The 21,781-nt window shown below is 42.2% G+C and overlaps 1 protein-coding gene across 4 annotated transcripts in view; it reads right to left on the bottom strand.

Annotated features, from left to right (window-relative positions):
- Nucleotides 1-4,253: 4,253 nt before the first annotated feature.
- The window catches only part of TESC (tescalcin), a 93,905-nt gene continuing 76,377 nt past the window's right edge, over nt 4,254-21,781 (bottom strand). For 3 of the 4 annotated variants that reach the window (XM_073625785.1, XM_073625759.1, XM_073625776.1), the window contains exons 7-8: nt 21,446-21,493; nt 4,254-4,815 (exon numbers count right to left, since the gene is read on the bottom strand). In XM_073625785.1, coding sequence (XP_073481886.1) covers nt 4,738-4,815; nt 21,446-21,493 — 126 coding nt within the window. In that variant the 3' untranslated portion in view covers nt 4,254-4,737. The remainder of the gene's footprint in view (nt 4,816-21,445; nt 21,494-21,781) is intronic. The other variant, XM_073625767.1, reaches the window with a different exon arrangement.

The raw sequence follows: 21,781 nt of genomic DNA, 5'->3' as shown, positions 1-21,781 counted from the left end.
AGCACTGTACAGCATTACAGGCCTCCCCAGATGACAATCCAGAGAACTGTGTGCATTACAGGTCTCAGATCGTCCAGAACACTGTGCAGCATTTATTTACAGGCCTCCTCAGACCACCGTCCAGAGCACTGTGCAGCAGTTACAGGCCTCCCGAACATCGAGCACACTGTGTGCATTACAGGCCTCCACAAACCACCGTCCAGAGCACTGTGTGCATTACAGGTCTCCTCAGACCACTGCCCAGAACACTGTGCAGCATTTACAGGCCTCCGAGCATCCAGAGCACTGTGTGCATTACAAGCCTTCTCAGACCACTGTCCAGAGTACTGTGTGCATTACAAGCCTCCTCAGACCACTGTCCAGAGTACTGTGTGCATTACAAGCCTCAGACCACCGGCCACAGCACTGTGCAGCATTACAGGCCTCCTCAGACTGTCCACAGCACTGTGCATTACAGGCCTCCTCAGACCACCGTCCAAAGCACTGTGCAATGCATTACAGGCCTCCTCAGAACAGAGCACTGTGCATTACACGCCTCCTCCGACCACCATCCAGAGTACTGTGCAGCATTAACAGGCCTCCTGACTGTCCAGAGCACTGTGTGCATTACAGGCCTCCTCAGACCACTGTCCAGAGCACTGTGCAGCATTACAGGCCTCCTCAGACTGGCCACAGCACTGTGCATTACAGGCCTCCTCAGACCACCGTCCAAAGCACTGTGCAATGCTTTACAGGCTTCCTCAGACCACCATCCAAAGCACTGTGCAATGCATTACAGGCCTCCTCAAACCAACCAGAGCACTGTGCAATGCACTACAGGCCTCCTCAGACCAGTGTCCAGAGCACTGTGCATTACAGGCCTCCTCCGACCACCATCCAGAGCACCGTGCAGCATTTACAGGTTTCCCAACCGGCCAGAGCACTGTGTGCATTACAGGCCTCCACAGACCACCCAGAGCACTGTGCAATGCATTACAGGCCTCCTCAGACCACTGTCCAGAGCACTGTGCAGCATTTACAGACCTCCTGACCATCCAGAGCACTGTGTGCATTACAGGCCTCCTCAGAGACCACTGCATTTTATATAAAACTTTATAGATGAGAGAAAAATGAGGGACAGAGGGACTTTGTTCCAATTCAGGGACAGTTGGGAGCTATGCAAAAGTTTAACCACTTGATATACGCGCTATAGCCGAATGACGGCTACAGCGCGGACCTGAATTCCCGGGAGGCCGTCATATGACGGCCACCCCTGTGCACGCGCCCCACGTGCGCTGTGATCACCGAGTCACTGAGACTCAGGTGATCGCCGATCCAAGTAAGGGGCCGGTCCCGGCCCCTTACCATGTGATCAGCTGTTAGCCAGTGATCACCGGCTCATCAGCAAGGGACATCGGTCCCGAAGAGGAGGAGGCAAACATGAGTGCCACCTATCAATGCCCACCAGTGGTGCCAATCAGTGCCACCTAGCAGTGTTGCCTATCAATGTACCAGATCAGTGCCCATTATTGCCACCAATCAGTGCCCATCACTGCCACCCATCAGTGCCGCCTCGTCAGCATACATCAATGAAGGAGAAAAATTATACTTTTTAAAATTCTATAACAAAATATTAAAAAAAAAAAAAGAATGTTTTAAATTCGGTTTTTTAAATTTTTTTTAACAAAAAATAAAAACCGCAGAGGTGATCAAATACCACCAAAAGAAAGCTCTATTTGTGGGGAAAAAATGATAAAAATTTCATTTGAGTACAGTGTTGTATGACCGCGAAAATGTCAAAGTGCAACAGCGCTGAAAGCTGAAAATTGGTCTGGATAGGAGGGGGGATTAAGTGCCCTGTAAGCAAGTGGTTAATCAAAATTTGAAGCCAAAATTAACACTGTTATTTAGTTGTATTGTCTAACTATCAGAGGAAACATTAGCTCTCTGTAAGACCTCCATGCAGGCTGACCATGTCTTCTGTCTAATCTTCGTGTTTATAAAATTCTGGGCAGGATCCTGGACAAGGGTAAAACTGCTTTTCTTTTATTTATTTAATCCTGACAGCACTGTTTTTGTCAGGCCCACGTTCAGGCAAGAGTTGAAATTGTTTTACAGCCTGCCACGTCTATACTTACAGGAAGAGGGACTACAGTTTATGTACATAATAAAAAAAAATCATGCAATCGCTGAGAAGTAAGGCTGCACTTTTCCATTAGTGAAGATTCAGTTCATTACAAATGAGCATTAGCCACTGTGATCACCATATGCAGATGTGAGAACGCAATACTAAGTGCAGTGATACTATATGGGTTTCATTTTTTGCAGTGAAATTAGAAAAAGTAGCAGGCTGCTTCAGTGTGCCTAAGCCCTGGTTCACACCAGTGCAATTTGCCATGTGACAGTTCAAAATCACATGACAAGTCACACCCCATTGCCTGCAATGGAACCGTTCAAATCGTTGCGACTCTAAAAAAAAGGTTCCACTACTATTTTGGGATTTCATTGCGACTTGCATTGACTTCTGTTAAATGAAGTTGCAAGCCATAATGAAATTGGAGATCCAAGTCGCACTGATCTGCGGCTTTGAAATCGGACTGAAGTAGCGTGATTTCAAAGCCGCACTGGTTTAAACCAGGGAATAGTCATTTTTTGTAGATTTGTTACATCAACAGCCTTTGTTTTTTTTTCTCCTCTCCTCTTAGCAACTCATAAAAGATCTCTAGTCTAGATGGGGTTAAGCCTAAAAAACTTTTATAAAAAGGAAAGTAATGTATACAGCTATATTTTTGCTGACATAAAAAAGAATAGCTTTAAGAAAGAACTTTATGCAACCCACAAAACAAGTCAGCAATTCATTTTTCAGATGTACTGTACACCAGAGGAAATTATGTCCCATAAATACAGCAGACATGATGCTATTTTATGGAACAATGAATTCTGCCCCACTACTTTCTTTGATTAGGGCAGTGGTCTCCAAACTGTGGCCCAGGGGGCTGGATGTGACCCTGTGCTTGGCTTTATCTGGCCCTTGAGGCACTATTCCATCCCCTGACACTATTGATGGGGTACCATTCCTGCCACTCACGCCAGTGGTGGGTCACTATTCCTCCCACAGACAGCAATGATGGGCTACTATTCCTCCCACTGATACCAACAACACTATTCCTTCCACTGATATTTAGTATGGGGGCCATTATTCCCACAGATACCAACAAAGGGGCACTATTCCTCTCGCTAAAATCAATGATGGGGCATTGTTTACTCCCACTGATGCCTGGGCAGTTTCTACTCCCACTGGCCACAATCTAGCCCCCTAAAGTCTTAAGGACTGTAAACCCCTTTGTTTAAAAAGTTTGAAGTTTTTTTAAAGCAAAAAAACAAACATATACTTACCTGCTCTGTGCAATGGTTTTGCACAGAGCAGCCCTGATCCTCTTCTTTTTTGGGTCACCACCAGTGGTCCTCCCCTCTGTAGAACCATTTTAGGCTTGAAAATGAAAGCTCAAAATGTGTTGCCATGTGCAGCTGCTCCAGATTCTGGCTTCCCTGGTCTTAGTAAATTCCCCTCCCAGCTTAGCTGAAACATGATCTCTCACTTTCCGTCCCTGACAGATCAGCAGTGTGCTTTGTTTACATCGGCACATGACTGATCTGTCTCTCCTGTGAACGATCGGCGGGTCGTGGGGATTAATCACAGTGGGAGCTGCGTGCACGTGCCCCCTTACCCGCGTGCACAAAATCACATCCCAGGTATGTGATTTTGCACACACGGACCGCCCTGCCGTAGTAAATGTACATGGGGCAGTCCAGAAGTGGTTAAACTGAATGTTTTGTATAATTTTTTTTGCTAGGTAAAGTTTCCTACACTGTCCCCTACAGTAACTGCTTTCTGCCACTTGGCATTTTAGGTCTTCCAGGTTGAAGGATGGCCAGCATCATTTAGCCCACATTCCCTGAGTTGCCATTGACACAATGGACAGTGCCAAATTAAACAGTGCTCAGATATAATTATGTGAATGCCATTAAGTTTAGGACCACCATCAGTACCCCATCCCCACTGCTACTGGAGGAGAAGGGGAAGAACCCGTGACATAATTACACCGTCCAAAAGACTCTTTTTTTTTTTTTTTATAACAAAACACCTTTTAAAGTGCAAGTAAGGCCTCAGGAAAGAATTAAACCGATTCTTTACAAAGGAGATTACTTGGCACAGAGTACACACCTCCCTTTTAGGCACATATATTTATATATCACTTCATCTAATGCTGCAATAGATAGATTTTGTTTATTAATACATTATACAAACAATATCAAATCACCAAACCCCTTTATTTCACTATTATAGCAAAATCACCAATACAAGAGTCTCTGAGCTAATATAGCATCATTACCATATCCCATATATTGTATTCCATAAAACTGTATAAAATATAATTGCATAGTAGAATGACAGTTCAGTTCATCAAAAAATTGCTTGTCTCTATTTCACTGTCTTCAGTACATTTCCACAATACGCCTCTTTTATCTAGGCCATGTATCCAGGTGAAGTAGTATCATGGTCAATGTGGTTATTTTATAGAGAGCAGTAGAATATATTTGTAATCCTCATGGAGAGATCCATTTGCTGAGTTTCTCTTGATCATTTAGATGCCCCCTGCCATCACCCTTGGATAAATGGGTCACTAGCTGTATGGAAGCTCTTCATATGTGACCTGTTAATGTCTTCATTTCTGTGTATTCAAAATCATAGAAGCTTCAATGGCAGGATGGTATTGTGTCCATATTCAGGAATCTGACGTGCATTTTCGTTTCAATGGCAATGCTATGCCAAATCTAAAAAAAAAATAGACATTTTTAAATATTACCTACATTAATTCACTGTTCCTAGATTATCAAAATGTTTTTACATAAACTGGGCTATGGAAACTATAGAATTGTTATGTAATAGTTTCAGGAGATTATCAGAACTGAAGAAATTTAAAAAAGCTGTGGTATATCATTGATCAGTGTTTTTCAACAAATAGTTGAGCAGCTGTTCAGAAGAAAAACTACTAACTGTCATTTTGTTTTCTCCTCAAACTGAAATTTTCTGAGCACTGACTGATCCCCACTCTCCTTCAATATTAGTATGAATCAGAGTGCCTGGTAGGGCACAGCTTCTGAGTGCTCTGGGATTCCTTTGTCATTGGAGCACCCAGCATTATTTATTTGTAAAAACAAAGATTGTTTGTACATTACCAAACCATCATAGGATTTGAAAAAAAAAAAAAAAACAGTGACCAATAAGCTGTAATAATTTAGGCCTGCCCAGTTAGGACATGCCGACTTAGAGAGTCGTAGGGAAACCACCATCCACAAGTCCTCCCTTTTTTTTTTCCTCCACATGTGACTGATGGCTATAGCTGAAATTTAATTTGATCATGATTCCTCCTTCCCTCCTCATCAACATACTAATGATGTTGTTTTTAAAGAAAACGTATCCATCTTCATTACATACCCTATTTTATATCCAGTAATGTCAGCACTGAGTCTCTGTACTCCTCTATGCAATGTAGGCAGATTGTGGCTGGTGAAAGGGGTTGGCAGAGTGCTGTATTTAGCTTTTGCAAACATCACAGCACCTTGCCTCCTCCCAAAATCCCTCAGCCCTGATGAAAGCAGTGTAATATTCCTTGGGAGAAGTTATGCAGATATAAAAATGCATTGAAGATTGTATGTCAGTCTGGAGTAGTGGGCTGTCCTAGTCAGGCTGTATTTGCATAGAAAATTATTGAGAATAACGCAGGAAGGCATACAGCTAAACTATGACATACATGTGAATGCTGTGGGGGTGTAGGATTATACAAAAAAAGTCCATAGGTACAAAGATATCTGTGGCAGCTCCTCAATGAGACTGAAGTAATCTCTCCAATATATAAAGGAAACAGCAGAGGGCGCTAGCTAAGTACAGTAAAACCTTGGATTTCGAGCATAATTCGTTCTGGAAACATGCTTGTAATCCAAAGCACTTGTATATTAAAGCAAATTTCCCCATAAGAAATAATGGAAACTCAGATGATTTCTTCCACATCCTTTTATTCATAAGTCCTTCCGTTTATAGTCCATATAAAAAGATTATAGCAATCTGAAAGGTTGTGTAACCATAAAATGTCCATCCACAAATGGCAACCTCCACAAGGGGATTAGAAACAAAATCCAGCAGGAGCTACAAGAGTATAAAAGAGAAGAGAGTACCTTCATTAAATGTTACCATATTGCTACACTTCAAGGCGCCTCCCTTCTCTTTTATACTCAGTTGTGACATGACGCTGCTTGTATATCAAGTCAAAATGTATTATAAATGTTTGTGTGTCTTGCAAAACACTCTCAAACCAAGGTTTTACTGTACAGTAAATAGGAAAAGAATTGATTAAAAATCACGTCAAGTGGCAACTCACAAGGTGCATAAGAATAAGAGAGCATGTAACCCATCCAGTACAGTTTGCCGTTAAGCCTCAGTGTGTCTTTAGGAGCCAGGAAGCCGATGACGCTGTCAGGAGCGGTGTAGGACACCAGAAACAAAATCAGATATCCTGGAGCCATGCTAGAGTGCATGAACTGCGCAGAACTAGAAGAGACGTGACATCTGGGAGGGCCGCAGTGTGGGGAGCTTGGCTACACGTTTCCTTTTTCAAGCCAGGTCCCCCAAGGTGTGACATCACTTCTGGTTCTAAGCAGGATTTCCAGTGTGCTACACAGTTCCTGACAGTGGCATCTGCTTCCTGGCTCCTGAAGACATACTGAAGTTCAACAGAAAATCGCACTGGGTGGATTATATGCTCTTACCCTTATGCATCTTGAGAGTTACCCCTTGCGATTTTTAATAAAGTCATTTACTGCACTTAGTTGGCGGTCAGGAGAAGACTATATCTCGACTATATCAGCCACTAGCGATAATCATAAGAGGATCCGGCAGGCTGGTTGTACCAAAGTTGATTGATCAATCAACTTGGTACATTCAGCCTGCCCATTAATGGTTTGAATCTCGGCTGGTTCCTGCTGAACCGGCCGAGATTCGAACCATGTATGACCGGCCTTAAGGTAGGGCCAGAGTTGACTTTTAAAATTCTAATTTTTTTTACAGCTTTGTTCAACCCATTGAAGCAAACTGGGTTTCCTTAGAAAATGTTTGCATTAATTAACCACTTTACGACCGTCCCATAGAAGATTTACTGCTACAGGGCGGCCGCTCTGTGTAGAATTGCGTGTATATATACGCAATTATGCACCTCCAGGTTTTGGGTGCGAGCGCGTGCTGCCGGTGGCTCGTACCCACTGATTTTACACAGTGGGAGCTGATCAGCGGGTCCTATGGACCCGATGTCCGCCGGGACCCGCTGACCATTCGGTACTCTGACAGAATGACGGTCTAGGTAAACAAGGCAGACTGTCATTCCGTGAGTACAGAAGACATGTATCCTGTGAAGCAGGAACACCGGTCCATGTCTTCAAGTAGTAAAAGCTATCCCCCCACAGTTTTTGTCAGTGTCAGTACAGTAACAGTGCATATTTTTAGCACTGATCACTGTAATAATGTCACTGGTCCCCAAAAAAGTGTCCGTTAGGTGTCTGATTTGTCTGCCACAATATCGCAGTCCCGCTAGAAGTCGCTGATCGCTACCATCACTAGTAAAAAATAAATAAAAATATCCCATAGTTTGTAGACACTATGGGGGGTTATTTACAAAAGGCAAATCCACTTTGCACTACAAGTGCAGTCACTGTAAATCTGAGGGGGGCATGCAAGGAAAATAAAAAACAGCATTTTAGCTTGCACATGATTGGATGATAAAATCAGCAGAGCTTCCCCTCATTTCAGATCTATCCCTCAGATTTACAGCGACTGCACTTGCAGTGCACTTGTAGTGCAAAGTGGATTTGCCTGTCATAAATAACCCCCTATATCTTTTGCGCAAACCAATCAATATACGCTTATTGGGATTTTTTTTACCAACAATGTATAGCAGAAAACATATTGGCCTAAATGTACGAAGAAATGTAATTTTTTTACATTTTTTTAGTGGATGTGTTTTAGAGCAGAAAGTAAAAAATACTGTTTGGTTTTTTTTTTGTTTTTTTTTCAAAACTGTCAGTCATTCTTTGCTTCTAGCGCAAAAAATAAAAAGCGCAGAGGTGATCAAATACCACCAAAAGAAAGTTCTATTTGTGGGGGAAAAAAGAACATCAATTTTATTTGGGTAGAGTGTCGTACGACCGCGCAATTGTCAGTTAAAGCGACGGGGTGCCATATTGGTTTCTGCTGATATCATAAATGAATATTGCACAGTGTTCTTGTAGTTGATAACTAAAAATATGAACATGTAAGTGTGAGCAGCCCAGCCCTTGATACATACACCCACATTACTTTAAATAGATATGAGAAGTCATTATCTTGGTCCTGATAACAATACCACCAGATGATAAAACTCCATGCTGTTTTATTATTTTACACAAAAGTCTACCTGCTGAAACATTTTTCTAAGTTACCATAACATGGTGTGAGTGCTGGTATACAACAGCATGAATACAGAGGTCAATTTCTCTAATGCTTGCATCTATTGCAGTTGCCAGGTCTCGCTACAAAATAATGACACTGGCTAATTATGTGATTCCAGGTATATTACAGAGATTAAGCTCTTAGTGAACACATCTCCCCACTTCAAGAGGAACTGAACTAAAAAGACAACACTTTTAATGTTACAGAATAGGGAGCATTTAGAAATGTTAATGGTGCCTAAACAGTACCCCGAAAAATGCCCTAGAATACTTCCTGAAAAATAGCAGTGCACCTCATAGTACATGAGGGTGCCTAGTCTCATACCTGTATATCTATAATGTGAGATCTAAGGCACTACTAGTCTCAAGAGATTTGATGATGTCACTACTGTGCTGCCAGAGGCTGTTACATGAAGAAGCAAACGCTGCTTCTACCAAGATGGCTGCCTCAACATAGAAACACAGTGCAGAACAAGGCATTGTAGGTCAGCAATGAGGGAAAAAATTTGTTGCCGAGGACTGTAGGCAACACTGGTGACTAGTCCTTTGCTCTCTGTCCACCTCTTTTTGGTCACAGCTTCTAGAGCTCAGTTCCTGTTTAAGGGGTCTTTGGGATGTGAACTTAAGAACTGTAAAGGTTCTTGTTTTTTCACCTTAATGCATCCTATGCATTAAGGTGAAAAAACACCTGTCAGTGACCAGCCCCCCATTTTACTTACCAAACCCTGGAACTTGTCCCATGGGGACGTGCTCTCTCTCTGCCCGGGGTTCTCGGCTCTTGATTGGATAGATTGATAGCAGCGCAGTTATTTGGCTCCCGCTGCTGTCAATCAAATCCAATGATGCGGCCGCTGGGGGGCGGTGCCGAGTCCTGCATTCGGCGTATCCATGGACTTGGGAGCGCGCCCGCAAGGTAACCCCCCTGGAGAGCGCTTCTCCCAGGGGGTTATCTGCTGTGGGGAGAAGCCGCGAGAGCTGCCGAGGGACCCCAGAAGAGCAGGTTCGGGGCCACTCTGTGCAAAACGAGCTGCAAAGTGGAGGTAAGTATGACATGTTTGATTTTTTTTTTTTTTTTTTAAACCCGAACCTTTAGTGTCACTTTAAAGCAGTAATAAACCCAAAACCTAAATTGTAATACATTGCTGCTTACCAATCCATAGATGTGGCGGCTGCATTTATTTTCTTTTTAAGGCTCGATTCACACCTATGCATGTTGCTTTTGAGCGTTTTTGGAGGTTTTTTTTTCATGCTTGGCACGTTTTTGAGCAGCGTTTTTGCCGCGTTTTTGCCGCGATTTGCGTTTTGCGTTTTTTTTTTTTTTTCATTTTTTTTTACAGTCTTAAAAAAAAATTACAAAAAAAAAAATAAAAAAAAAACCGGCAAAAACGCACCAAAAACGCACCAAAAACGCTGCAAAAACGGTGCACTTGCGTTTTTGATGCTTGTCCATTGAAATCCATTACATGCAAAACGCTGCTTTTTGCATGAAAAAAAGTCCCCGACCCTTTCCAAAAACGCAGAGATACAAAAAAGCATTGATGTGAACATGTTCCATAGGAACCCATGTTAAAAAATTCCCATGCATTTCTGCAAAATGCAAAATGCATCAAAAAACGCGCTAGTGTGAATGGAGCCTAAGACTTTTTGCCCTCAGCTGGTGGTCTAGCCAGTTACATGCCTCTTGTATTATTGTGCCCCCCCACTCTGGATAAAGGAGCACCTTTGGACAGAAGCACTGTTAATCTGGGGATGAGGGGAGTGTTAGATGAACTAGCAGATTTAGATACACTAATAAATTGCAGCTGAACTACAGTTACACTTTATAAGCAGTTATAGCAAACTTTTTTTTCCTTTGGGATAAAGGTTTTACATAAATAAAGGATGATCATTGTAAGTACCTCTGTCAGCGGTAAATGGTTTGTTTCAACCCTGTAACTGCTGTTCTTTTGAAAAACAGACTTACTGGCCAGATCACCAGAGGAAAATAAAGGAAAGAAAGCCTTAAAAAAAAGAAATGTAATGCAGCTAAAACATCCAAGAATTGGTAAGCTGCATTATAATTAATATGTTAGCTTTTTTGGTTTAGCATTGCTTTACGGTTCAGTAGTGTCATTACTATATTCTGGTAAAAGCAAACCAGGGTCCCAGCTTCATTTGTACAATTCTTTTGAATACAAATATATTGCAATTACGTTAGTGCCTAAAAATGGTACTTTAACACATTGACATGGAAGGCAGTTATTAAACACAAAAAAATGTATACATGCTACTTCACTTCCACTGCAATATATCTAGGTGAAAGATGAAGGGTGTGGCTGTTACTCAGCTCTGTCAGCACAGAACACTGTGATATCAGGGGGGAAAAAAAAGCAACATTTTCACGGATACAAAAATTATTTGAAAGCTGAATTCCAGATATGACTTATTTTTTGCAAAGTTAATTGGTCCTTGGACCTATGCAAGTATGCATATTCCATACCTGGATGATTCCCTTGGAAGCAGCAAATAATCGTAGTATGCACTGCTATTACAGTGATTACCGCCTGCTTCCAGATCCCAAGCTCAGTGGCTGCCCCGTTGCTTAGTGAACACAAGAGGGCACTCCTGTGCACTCTGGACAAGTTGGAGAGCTGAAATGGTGATGTCACAATCTCCATCCTTTCCAACCAAAGAATACTTTGTAATGCGGAAAGTTTATTGTTTTCTGTAGCATAACAGATGCTTTGTTAGATATTGTTAGAAGAGATTTTGAGTTTTTTAAATTATTTAAATAAAGTAAATTATTTTGCAAAGATTTTTGCCAAATATAAGTGTTCTATTTGCATTTGTGTTGTTTTTTTAATGAGTAAGAAGGCCTTTTTATCAGTTCATCTAGGTCAGGAGAGTGCATAGATTGGACAAAAGCTTCCTGTCAAGATTACTACCACTCAAGGAGCTTTGAAAGAACACCATCAGCACGGGCTGACACTGTTTTGGTGGGGTGGGTTAGGTGCACAGTTTGTCAAATCAGCTAATATTTCTTCAATTAACTTAGTGTGGAACTCTGACCAACCAGGTTTTAGTGCCCTCTGCTTTCATGGTGGGGAGATTTCCCACATTTCCTGTCCCACTTACTTTGCTGGAAATACACTATATTACCAAAAGTATTGGGACACCTGCCTTTATATACACACACACAGGTGAACTTTAATTGCATCCCAGTCTTAGTCCGTAGGGTTCAATATTGATTTGGCCCACCCCTTGCAGCTATAATAGCTTCAACTCTTCTGGGAAGGCTGTCCACAAGGTTTAGGAGTTTGTCTATGCTTGTCCTTATTTTCGTTTTATAGCTACCTATCAATTGTACCTAATGAGTCACTATGTATACTGACGGTCATGCCCCATTTACTAGTTTCTTTGCCTATTGTTGAAGCATTCTGCTTTGTTTTATGTCAATCTACATACTGTCACTACCCTGTATGATACCAATAAAGCACCTTTGATTGTTAAAAAAAAAAAAAAAAGAGTGTGTCTTTGGGAATGTTTGACCATTCTTCCAGAAGCACGTTTGTGAGGTCAGGCACTGATGTGGACAAGAAGGCCTAGCTCGCAGTCTCCGCTCTAATTCATCCTAAAGGTGTTCTATCGGGTTGAGGTCAGGCCAGTCAAGTTCCTCCATCCCAAAATCGCTCATCCATATCTCTATGGACCTTGCTTTGTGCACTGGTCCAAATCATTCCCATAGACACACTCCTAAACCTTGTGGATCTCCTCTTTTTCTAAAGGCGTGAGTGTCTTGATATCTAATAACATCTCCTTTGCATACTTACAGCAGCAGAGCGTTTGTTAATCCTAAAAATAAAGATCCTGTTCACTTCAAGCCTGTTATACAGCACAGTGCTTGTGCTGTGTCATTTGGACCCCTGTATCACCTGAAATACCTGGCTGATCCTGCCTGGCTATGCCCTCCCCTCTGCAAACTGACCACGATAATCATGGCTGCCGAGTCCTAACATTGTGGTCCATGCCTCCGTCATCCGCAACCTGCTGTCTCCTGTGTCCTTCTTCCCCTCCCTTCTCCCCTCTCTGCCTGTCTCTGCTCGTACCAGTGCCCCCCCCCCTGCTGATCTCATATCCTCTATTAAATGCTCCCATCCTCTCTGCACCGTTATAATAATTGTCCCTGTGCCTGTGTTCTGTAGAAAATCCGCCCGATTGTACCTGTACGGGCTCCGCTCCCACCGCTCAGCTGATTGTCGGCGGCTCGGTGCTCTCTCTCCTCCCTCCCCCTCCTCCCCAGCTGACGTCAGTGGCTTTCTCCTCAGACACTACCTTTGCCTCAGTGCTTTCTCTGCTGGGCCAGTTGGATGTATGGCAGGAGAGACATATTAATATTAAGTGTTATTCTTGCCATTCTGCCTCCCATGGCGGATTATCTCATATTGATTTAGGATTGGGCAGTGGTGCAATGCTCCCTTATATAGACTCTGCATATGAGCCCTGCCTCCTTTCGGATCATTCTTTCATTCTGGGTGCGTCTAGCTGTTGTGGACTCATCTACTCAACCTGTGTAGGGGGTTGATCTGTGTAGCGGGTTAACCAGTTTTGGTTGACACTCTTCCACACCCGACACTATCCCCAAAGTATTGGTAGAGTTCAATGTAAATTCTGCTAGCACGGCTATTGTTTGGGACTCCATTAAAGCGTTTCTGAGGGGACTCATTATTCAGAAAATTACCGGTATTAAACGTAGATCTAAAGAATGGGAGGACAATGTCCGCACTGGATTGAAGCGTAGGGAAGAGGCTTTAGTGGTTAATCTTTCTGAAACTACCCGCATTAGTTGGACTGAGGCCCAGTCACTATATAACACTGTAGTACTGTCAGCAGCAGAGAAAAAGATATTTCCTTCATGAAAGTTATTTTAAGGAGGGAGAGAATACAGGTCATCTTTTGGCCCTGGTGCTAGGGCGCAACAGGAGGTTTCATTCAGCAAATGTCAGCACTGAGAAGACCCTCCATACTAAAGGAGAGCCGGGAACGTCCCAGGCAGGTGCCGGCAGGGGCCGGCAGGGGCAAGCACAGAGGTGGGAGGAGACAAAGAGGTGCAGCCACCAGAAAAGAGTAGATGGGTGACAGGAAGGGTAGAGGGGGAAGTGCCAGGGAGGCTGATCCAGGGCTGGAGCATCCCAATAAGTACGCTCCATTGAGTAACATTGGAGAAACCAGTCAGGGACGAGCACTGCTGGAGCTGAGGGACTCTCCTAGCTGCCAGGGGAAGAACTCCTCCAGTGAGAGTAGGGGGGAAGCGAAGGGAAAGGATAGACAGATTCTGGTGGTAGGGGACTCAATTCTTAGAAGGACAGAGAGGGCAATCTGTGACAAAGACCTTAAGCGCCGAACTGTGCAAATTGGCACCAATGACAAAAGTCAGAGGCAGATGGAGTGTCCTAAAGAACGATTTTAGGGACTTGGCAGCTAAATTGAAAAATTCTTTAAAAATTCTCAGGAATACTACCGGTACCTCGAGCCACACCAGAAAGGCAGAAGGAGATTAGGGAAGTAAACAAGTGGCTGAGGAGCTGGTGTAGTAAGGAGGGGTTTGGGTTCCTGGAGGACTGGGCCGACTTCTCAGTCGATCACCAGTACTATAGAAGGGATGGACTGCACCTAAATGAGAAGGCTGCAGATCTACTGGGAGTAAAGATGGCCAAAAAGAGGGGCTTTTAATCTAGGCGATGGGGGGGGGGGGGTCCAGAGGTAGAGATAGTCAGCGCGGAACATAGTGCAAAGTGTAGTATTGGGGGTATCAGTGGTAGGTTGACTAAAGCATATAAACCCAAGGCGAGTAAAGTAACAAGTCCTAGTTGCAATCTTGGAACACCCAATAAGAGGATAGTATGCGACGGGTCTAAACTACGTGGCATGTTCACAAATGCCAGGAGCCTGGCGGAAAAGATGGTTGAACTAGAGATACTGTTATACGAGGAGGATTTGGATTTTATTGGAATTTCAGAGACCTGTTTTAACAGCTCTCACGATTGGCTGGCAATCATTCAAGGGTATACCCTTTATAGCAGGGATAGAGAGGGTAAAAAAGGGGGAGGAGGTATGTCTATATATCAAGAATAATTTACAAGTGAATGTGAGAGATGACATCACTAAGAGAGCTAGGGAGGAGCTGGAATCCTTATGGGTAGAGCTCCAAAGGGTTGAAGCTAGGGGGAAAATACTGGGAGTATGCTATAGGCCCCCTAACCTGAGGGAGGAGGGGGAGACAGACCTCCTATCACTATTTGGATTAGCAGCAAGGATGGGAAGTGTTATCATAATTGGGGATTTTAATTATCCGGACATAGACTGAGTGGAGGGAACCACGCATTCGTCTAAGGCTCACCAGTTCCTAAATGTCTTGCAGGACAATTTCATGGTGGATGGTGTACGCACCAGCTAGAAATAAAGCGTTACTAGATCTACTGATTACCAACAATACAGACCTGATCATGATGTGGAAATACGGCAATTTAGGAAACAGCGATCACAGGTCAATTGGCTTCAGTATAAATTGCACAAATAGGAAACATAAGGGAAATACGAAGACACCGAATTTCAAAACTGCCAACTTCCCTAAACTACGAACCTTGCTAGAAGGCAAAAATTCTGATAAAATCTTAGGAACAAAGAACACGGAGGAGAGATGGGTTTGCTTTAAGAGCATATTAAATAATGGCATTAGCCAGTGCATCCCATTGGGTAATAAATTTAAAAGAGCAAACAAAAGTCCTGGATGGCTTAACTTCATTGTAAAAATGCATATAAAAGCAAAAGCGAACGCCCTAAAAAAAAATAAAAGGTTGAGGGATCATCATCAGCATTCGGACTTTACAAAGAATGCAACAAGAAATGTAAGGGTGCAATTAGGGTGGCTAAGATAGAACACGAAAGACACATGGTGGAGGAGAGCAAAAAAAAAAATCCCAAGAAATTCTTTAAGTATGTAAACAGTAAAAAAGGGAGGACAGACCATATTAGCCCCATAAAGAATGAGGAAGGACATCTGGTTACGAAGGATGGGGAGATGGCGAAGGTATTGAATTTATTCTTCTCCTCAGTCTTCACGAGGGAATCGGGGGGCTTCAGTAACCAAAACTGCAGTGTTTATTCTCGTGACACATCACAGTAAGCACCCTCATGGCTAACAGAGGACGGAATTAGAATTAGACTTGGGAAACTTAACATTAATAAATCACAAGGACCGGATGGCTTGCACCCAAGGGTACTTGGGGAACTCAGTCAAGTAATTGCCAGACCATTCTTCCTAATTTTTACTGACAGTCCACTGACTTGAATGGTACCAGCGGATTGGAGAAAAGCCAATGTAGCACCAATATTGAAAAAGGGTCCAAAATACATCCCTGGGAATTACAGACCAGTTAGCCTAACATCAATAGTATGCAAGCTCTTGAAGGGGATGATAAGGGACTATATACAAGATTTTAGTAATGAAAACTGTATCATTAGCAGTAGTCAGCATGGATTCATGAAGAATCGTTCTTGCCAAACCAATCTATTAACCTTCTATGAGGAGGTGAGTTGCCATCTAGATAAAGGAAGGCCCGTAGACATGGTGCATCTGAATTTTGCAAAAGCATTTGACACAGTTCCCCATAAACGTTTATTGTACAAAATAAGGACCATTGGCATGGACCATAGGGTGAGTACATGGATTGAAAACTGGCTACAAGGGGAGTTCAGAGGGTGGTGATAAATGGGGAATACTCGGAATGGTCAGTGATGGGTAGTGGGATCCCACACGGTTCTGTGCTGGGACCAATCCTATTTAATTTGTTCATAAACGACCTGAAGGATGGGGTAAACAGTTCAATCTCTGTATTTGCGGATGATACTAAGCTAAACAGGGCAATAGCTTCTCCGCAAGATGTGGAAACCTTGCAAGAAAATCTGAATAAATTAATGGGGTGGGCAATTACATGGCAAATGAGGTTTAATGTAGAAACATGTAAAATAATGCATTTGGGTGGCAAAAATATGAATGCAATCTTCACACTAGGGGGAGAACCTCTGGGGCAATCTAGTATGGAAAAGGACCTGGGGGTGCTAGTAGATGATAGCAATGGCATGCAATGCCAAGCTGCTGCTAACAAAGCAAACAGAATATTGGCATGCATTAAAAAAGGGATTAACTCCAGTGATAAAGCGATAATTCTCCCACTCTACAAGACTCTGGTCCAGCCGCACCTGGAGTAGACTGTCCAGTTCTGGGCACCAGTCCTCAGGAAGGATGTACTGAAAATGGAGCGAGTACAAAGAAGGGCAACAAAGCTAACAAAGGGTCTGGAGGACACTAATTATGAAGAAAGGTTGCGATCACTGAACTTATTCTCTCTGGAGAAGAGATGCCTGAGAGGGGATAGGATTTCAATTTACAAATACCGTACTGGTGACCCCACAATAGGGATAAAACTTTTTTGCGGAAGGGAGTTTTACAAGACACGTGGCCACTCATTAAAATTAGAAGAAAAGAGGTTTAACCTTAAACTACGTAGAGGGTTCTTTACTGTAAGAGCAGCAAGGATGTGGAATTCCCTTACGCAGGCCGTGGTCTCAGCGGGAGGCATCGATAGTTTAAAAAACTATTAGATAATCACCTGAACGACCACAACATACAGGGATATACATGGTAATACTTACATATAATCACACACATAGGTTGGACTTGATGGACTTTTTTTCAACCTCACCTATGTAACTATGTAGGGTAGGGCCATTCTCTTTAGACCCTGCCAAAGCCTTTGACAGTGTTGAATGGCCCTATCTTTGGGAGATCCTGGCCCAATTTTGATTGGGTGATAGATTTATTATTTGGGTGCATGTTCTCTACTCTGCGTCACAGAGCTAGGCTCCGTATTAATCATTTCCTTTCCTCCCCTTTTCCTTTACATAGGGCAACTCACTGGGGGTGTCCACTATCTCCCCTCATATTTGCTCTAGCGGTAGAACCTTTGGCCACCATGATCCGTAGGAACCCTGCCATTGTAGGCTTTCGTAGAGGTCCTTCAGAAAAAAAAGTGTCCCTTTATGCGGATGACGCATTACTATATCTGGGAGATAACGATGGCTCTCTACAAACTTTAATGGGAACGATTACTAAATTTGGTGAATTTTCTGGATTTACCATAAATTGGTCTAAATCCATTCTTATTCCACTTGATTCACTGGTATCACTTCTTCCTGCAAGTGCCACCCAAATTACTATCGCTACTTCCTTTAAATATTTAGGAGTGATGGTGCCTCCAGACCCATCTAGCTACCTGAAATTGAATTTGAGTCCTCTATTGGACAGGCAACGGCTGAAATGCCAAAACTAGTGCAAATTACCCTCATCAGTGGTGGTGCAGGTAAATCTAATAAAGATGATTTGAGCCCCACAGCTCCTATACATCTTCCATAAATTCCCTATGTGGATATCTAATAAATGGTTTAAACGTTTTGATTCACAATTTCGGCATCTTTAATGGAAAAAGAAACAGGCCTGTATTCATATATGTAACCAGCAATATAGTAAGGATGGGGGGGGCTAGCGGTTCCACGCTCCAAAATGTATTTTTTGGCATCCCAATTGCAGCAATTCATGGGATGGGGGCAAGGGGATACTATGGACCCTATAGCTCAGTTGGTGTCTTTATCTAACCCTACATTACCAGTCGGTTCCCATCTGAAGATAGATCTCCCTAGCATTCCCCTTCTTCTCCAACGGCAGGTCTTCTCAGGAGTTTGGCAAGCATCTAAAGAAGCATTGTCCATTACTGGCCCTCTGGAGTTTACCCCCCTTGTGAAATAATCCTAATTATCCTGAGTTATGCAAATTGCAGGGATTTTCTTCATGGAGGCAGAAAGGGGTTTGGTTGTTTAATCAGTTATACACTGATAATATCCTAAAGACATATGATCATCTGTGTGTCGAGTTTTCATTATCCCATGGACAATTTTATCAATATCTCCAACTCAGGCATGCGCTGCAGGCTCAAAAGCAAATGCTTACTTTAACTGTATCTAGCTCCTCACTACTGCAGAAGCTTCTGCAAGCGACCACTCACAGGGGCCTGATATCGCAAGTTTATTCTATATTGTTATCTCCCATTCAGGACTCTACCTCATTGAAACATGGAGCCCATTGGGTTACTGGTATTGGAGATATTGATGGTGATCAATGGAATATGGCTCTAGAGCAGCTCCCTGTTGTATCCATATCAGCCTCACTAAAGCGCTCACAACCATTCATCCTTAATAGAGCTGGGGCTGGAGGGATTCTCCTTTATACACATGATCCGGCGTTGCCCGAAACTTACACAATATTGGGCTGAGGTCATGCATGTTATCTCTGATCTAGCTCAAGTACCTATACCTCTCACTCCATTAGTGTGCATGCGCTTGATGTTGAAATGCATCCAAAGGGTATTTACATTATGGTAACCAGATTATTATACTTAGCTAGAAAGCTAATTACCCGACTTTGGATGGCATCTACAGTGCCTACCAAGACACAGTGGGTCGCTTAAGTTTACTCCCTCTTACTTAGAGAGCAGCTAGATTATCACCATTAAAATGCATCCAAGAAGTTCAAACTTATTTGGCAAAATTGGTTAGATAACCCTAGTCTTGCTCCCCCACTGTTAGTGATGGATAGACTGTTACAACTTTGAACCCACCAAGAGTTTTAATGGTTTTGATTTGAGCTTGGGATTTGCTTTTTTTTAATATCCAAAAGTAGAAGAAATATGTCATCCTGTATAAAATGTCCATCAACAAGCTCTGGTTGTTTTGCTTATGTGTTTCCTTTGTTTTTTTTTCAAAAAAAAGAAAAAAAAAACTCCATATGAGCTGAATATACTGTGACTGCTTTTATTTTTCTACCTTTTGTACACTGCATGTGCTCTTGGTTGGTTTGTATATTTTCTTCTCTTTAAAATGTACAGTCATTTTATGGCAATATTAATAAAAAAGAGTTTGGATTTAAAAAAAAACAAAAAAAAAACCTTGTGGACAGCCTTCCCAGAAGAGTTGAAGCTGTTAAAGCTGCAAAGGGTGGGTCAACTCAATATTGAACCCTACGGACTAAGACTGGAATGCCATTAAAAGTTTATGTGCATGTAAAGGCAGGTGCCTTAATACTTTTGGTAATATAGTGTATGAGGAAACTACCTAATGGAAATGGCCAAGAGGTCATCTTTTTTAACCCCTCAAAAAAGTATTCCATGTCCTCTCTGCAGAGCTTCTTCTTTGTTCTAGTATTGTTTGTCATAAAGAACCAGTAGTTATACCAATAAAAACTGGAGAAGTCATAACCCTTCCCAACTGTTTTCCTCTTAGGTAGTAACTTTATGTTCTCTCAAAACAAATACAGTGCCTTGAAAAAGTATTCATACCCCTTGAAATTTTCCAAATTTTGTCATGTTACAACCAAAAAAGGAAATGTATTTTACTGGGATTTTATGTGATACACAAAGTGGCACATGATTGTGAAGTGGATGGAAAATGATAAATGGTTTTTATTTTTTTTTTTACAAATAAATATCTGAAAAGTGTGGTGTGCATTTGTATTCAGACCCCTAAACTCTGATACCCCTAACTACCTTCAGAAGTCACCTAATTAGTAAATAGAGTCCACCTGTGTGAACACACCAGACAGGTCAGGGTTAAAGTTATGGAGAAGTTTAAAGCAGGGTTAGGTTATTAAAAAATATCCCAAGCTTTGAACATCTCACGAAGCACTGTTCAATCCATCATCCAAAAATGGAAAGAGTATGGCACAACTGCAACCCTACCAAGACATGGCCATCCACCTAAACTGACAGACCGGGCAAGGAGAGCATTAATCAGAGAAGCAGCCAAGAGGCCCATAGTAACTCTAGAGGAGCTGCATAGATCCACAACTCAGGTGGGAGAATCTGTCCACAGGACAACTATTAGTTGTGCACTCCACAAATCTGGCCTTTATAGAAGAGTGGCAAGAAAAAAGCCATTTTTGAAAGAAGAAGCCATAAGAAGTCCCGTTTTCCGTTTGCGAGAAGCCATGTAGGGAACACAGCAAACATGTGGAAGAAGGTGCTCTGGTCAGATGAGACCAAGATTTAACTTTTTAGCCTAAAAGCAAAACGTTTTGTGTGGCGGAAAACTAACACTGCACATCACCCTGAACACACCATCCCCACTGTGAAACATGGTGGTGGCAGCATCATGTTGTAGGGATGCTTTTTTTTCAGCAGGGACAGGAAAGCTGGTCAGAGTTGATGGGAAGACGGATGGAGCCAGATATAGGGCAATCTTAGAAGAAAACCTGTTAGAGTCTGCAAAAGACTTGAGACTGGGGCGGAGGTTCACCTTCCAACAGGACAATGACCCTAAACATACAGCCAGAGCTACAATGGAATGGTTTAGATCAAAGCATATTCATGTGTTAGAATAATCCAGTCCTAAATCCAATTAAGAATCTGTGGCAAGACTTGAAAATTTCTGTTCACAGATGCTCTCCATCCAATCTGACAGAGCTTGAGCTATTTTGCAAAGAAGAATTGGCAAAAATGTCACTCTCTAAATGTGCAAAGCTGGTAGAGACATCCCCAAAAAGACTTGCAGCTGTAATTGCAGCAAAAAGGTGGTTCTACAAAGTACTGACTCAGAGGGGCTGAATACAAATGCACGCCACACTTTTCAGATATTTATTTGTAAAAAAAAAAAATTGAAAATCATTTATCATTTTCCTTCCAATTCACAATTATGTGCCACTTTGTGTTGGTCTATTACATAAAATCCCAATAAAATACATTTATGTTTTTGGTTTTAACATGACAAAATGTGGAAAATTTCAAGGGGTATGTATACTTTTTCAAGGCACTGTAATTACAGTTTGAAAGATGTACATTTTTACCTTTAGAAAGTCATCAAAAGTGATTCCTTCATATATCTGATCTGGTGCCTGTTAAAACAAACATGAATTAGGATTAGGATGCTACTTGCTTTATTGCCATGTGACTACATATTTGGTATATCATATCTGGCACAGTTTTGATACAGTTCTATAACAGCTGTTAAGTTGGCTATAGAAGAGCGAATGTGATTGTTTATATTCAAGTTATACACAACATTCTAGTCTACTCTATTCAAATCCAGCAAGCTCAACACAGTTTTTTTCTTCTGGACACATTTGCAACGACTTCTCTCCTTTGGCAGATGTATTAAAAAGCCATTCCAACTCTCAAAAGTA

The sequence above is a fragment of the Aquarana catesbeiana genome, linkage group LG01, assembly GCF_042186555.1.
Source record: "Aquarana catesbeiana isolate 2022-GZ linkage group LG01, ASM4218655v1, whole genome shotgun sequence".
Lineage (NCBI taxonomy): Eukaryota > Metazoa > Chordata > Amphibia > Anura > Ranidae > Aquarana > Aquarana catesbeiana.
The sequence above is the reverse complement of the archived record's forward strand: the minus strand, read 5'-3'. Positions and strand labels throughout refer to the sequence as shown.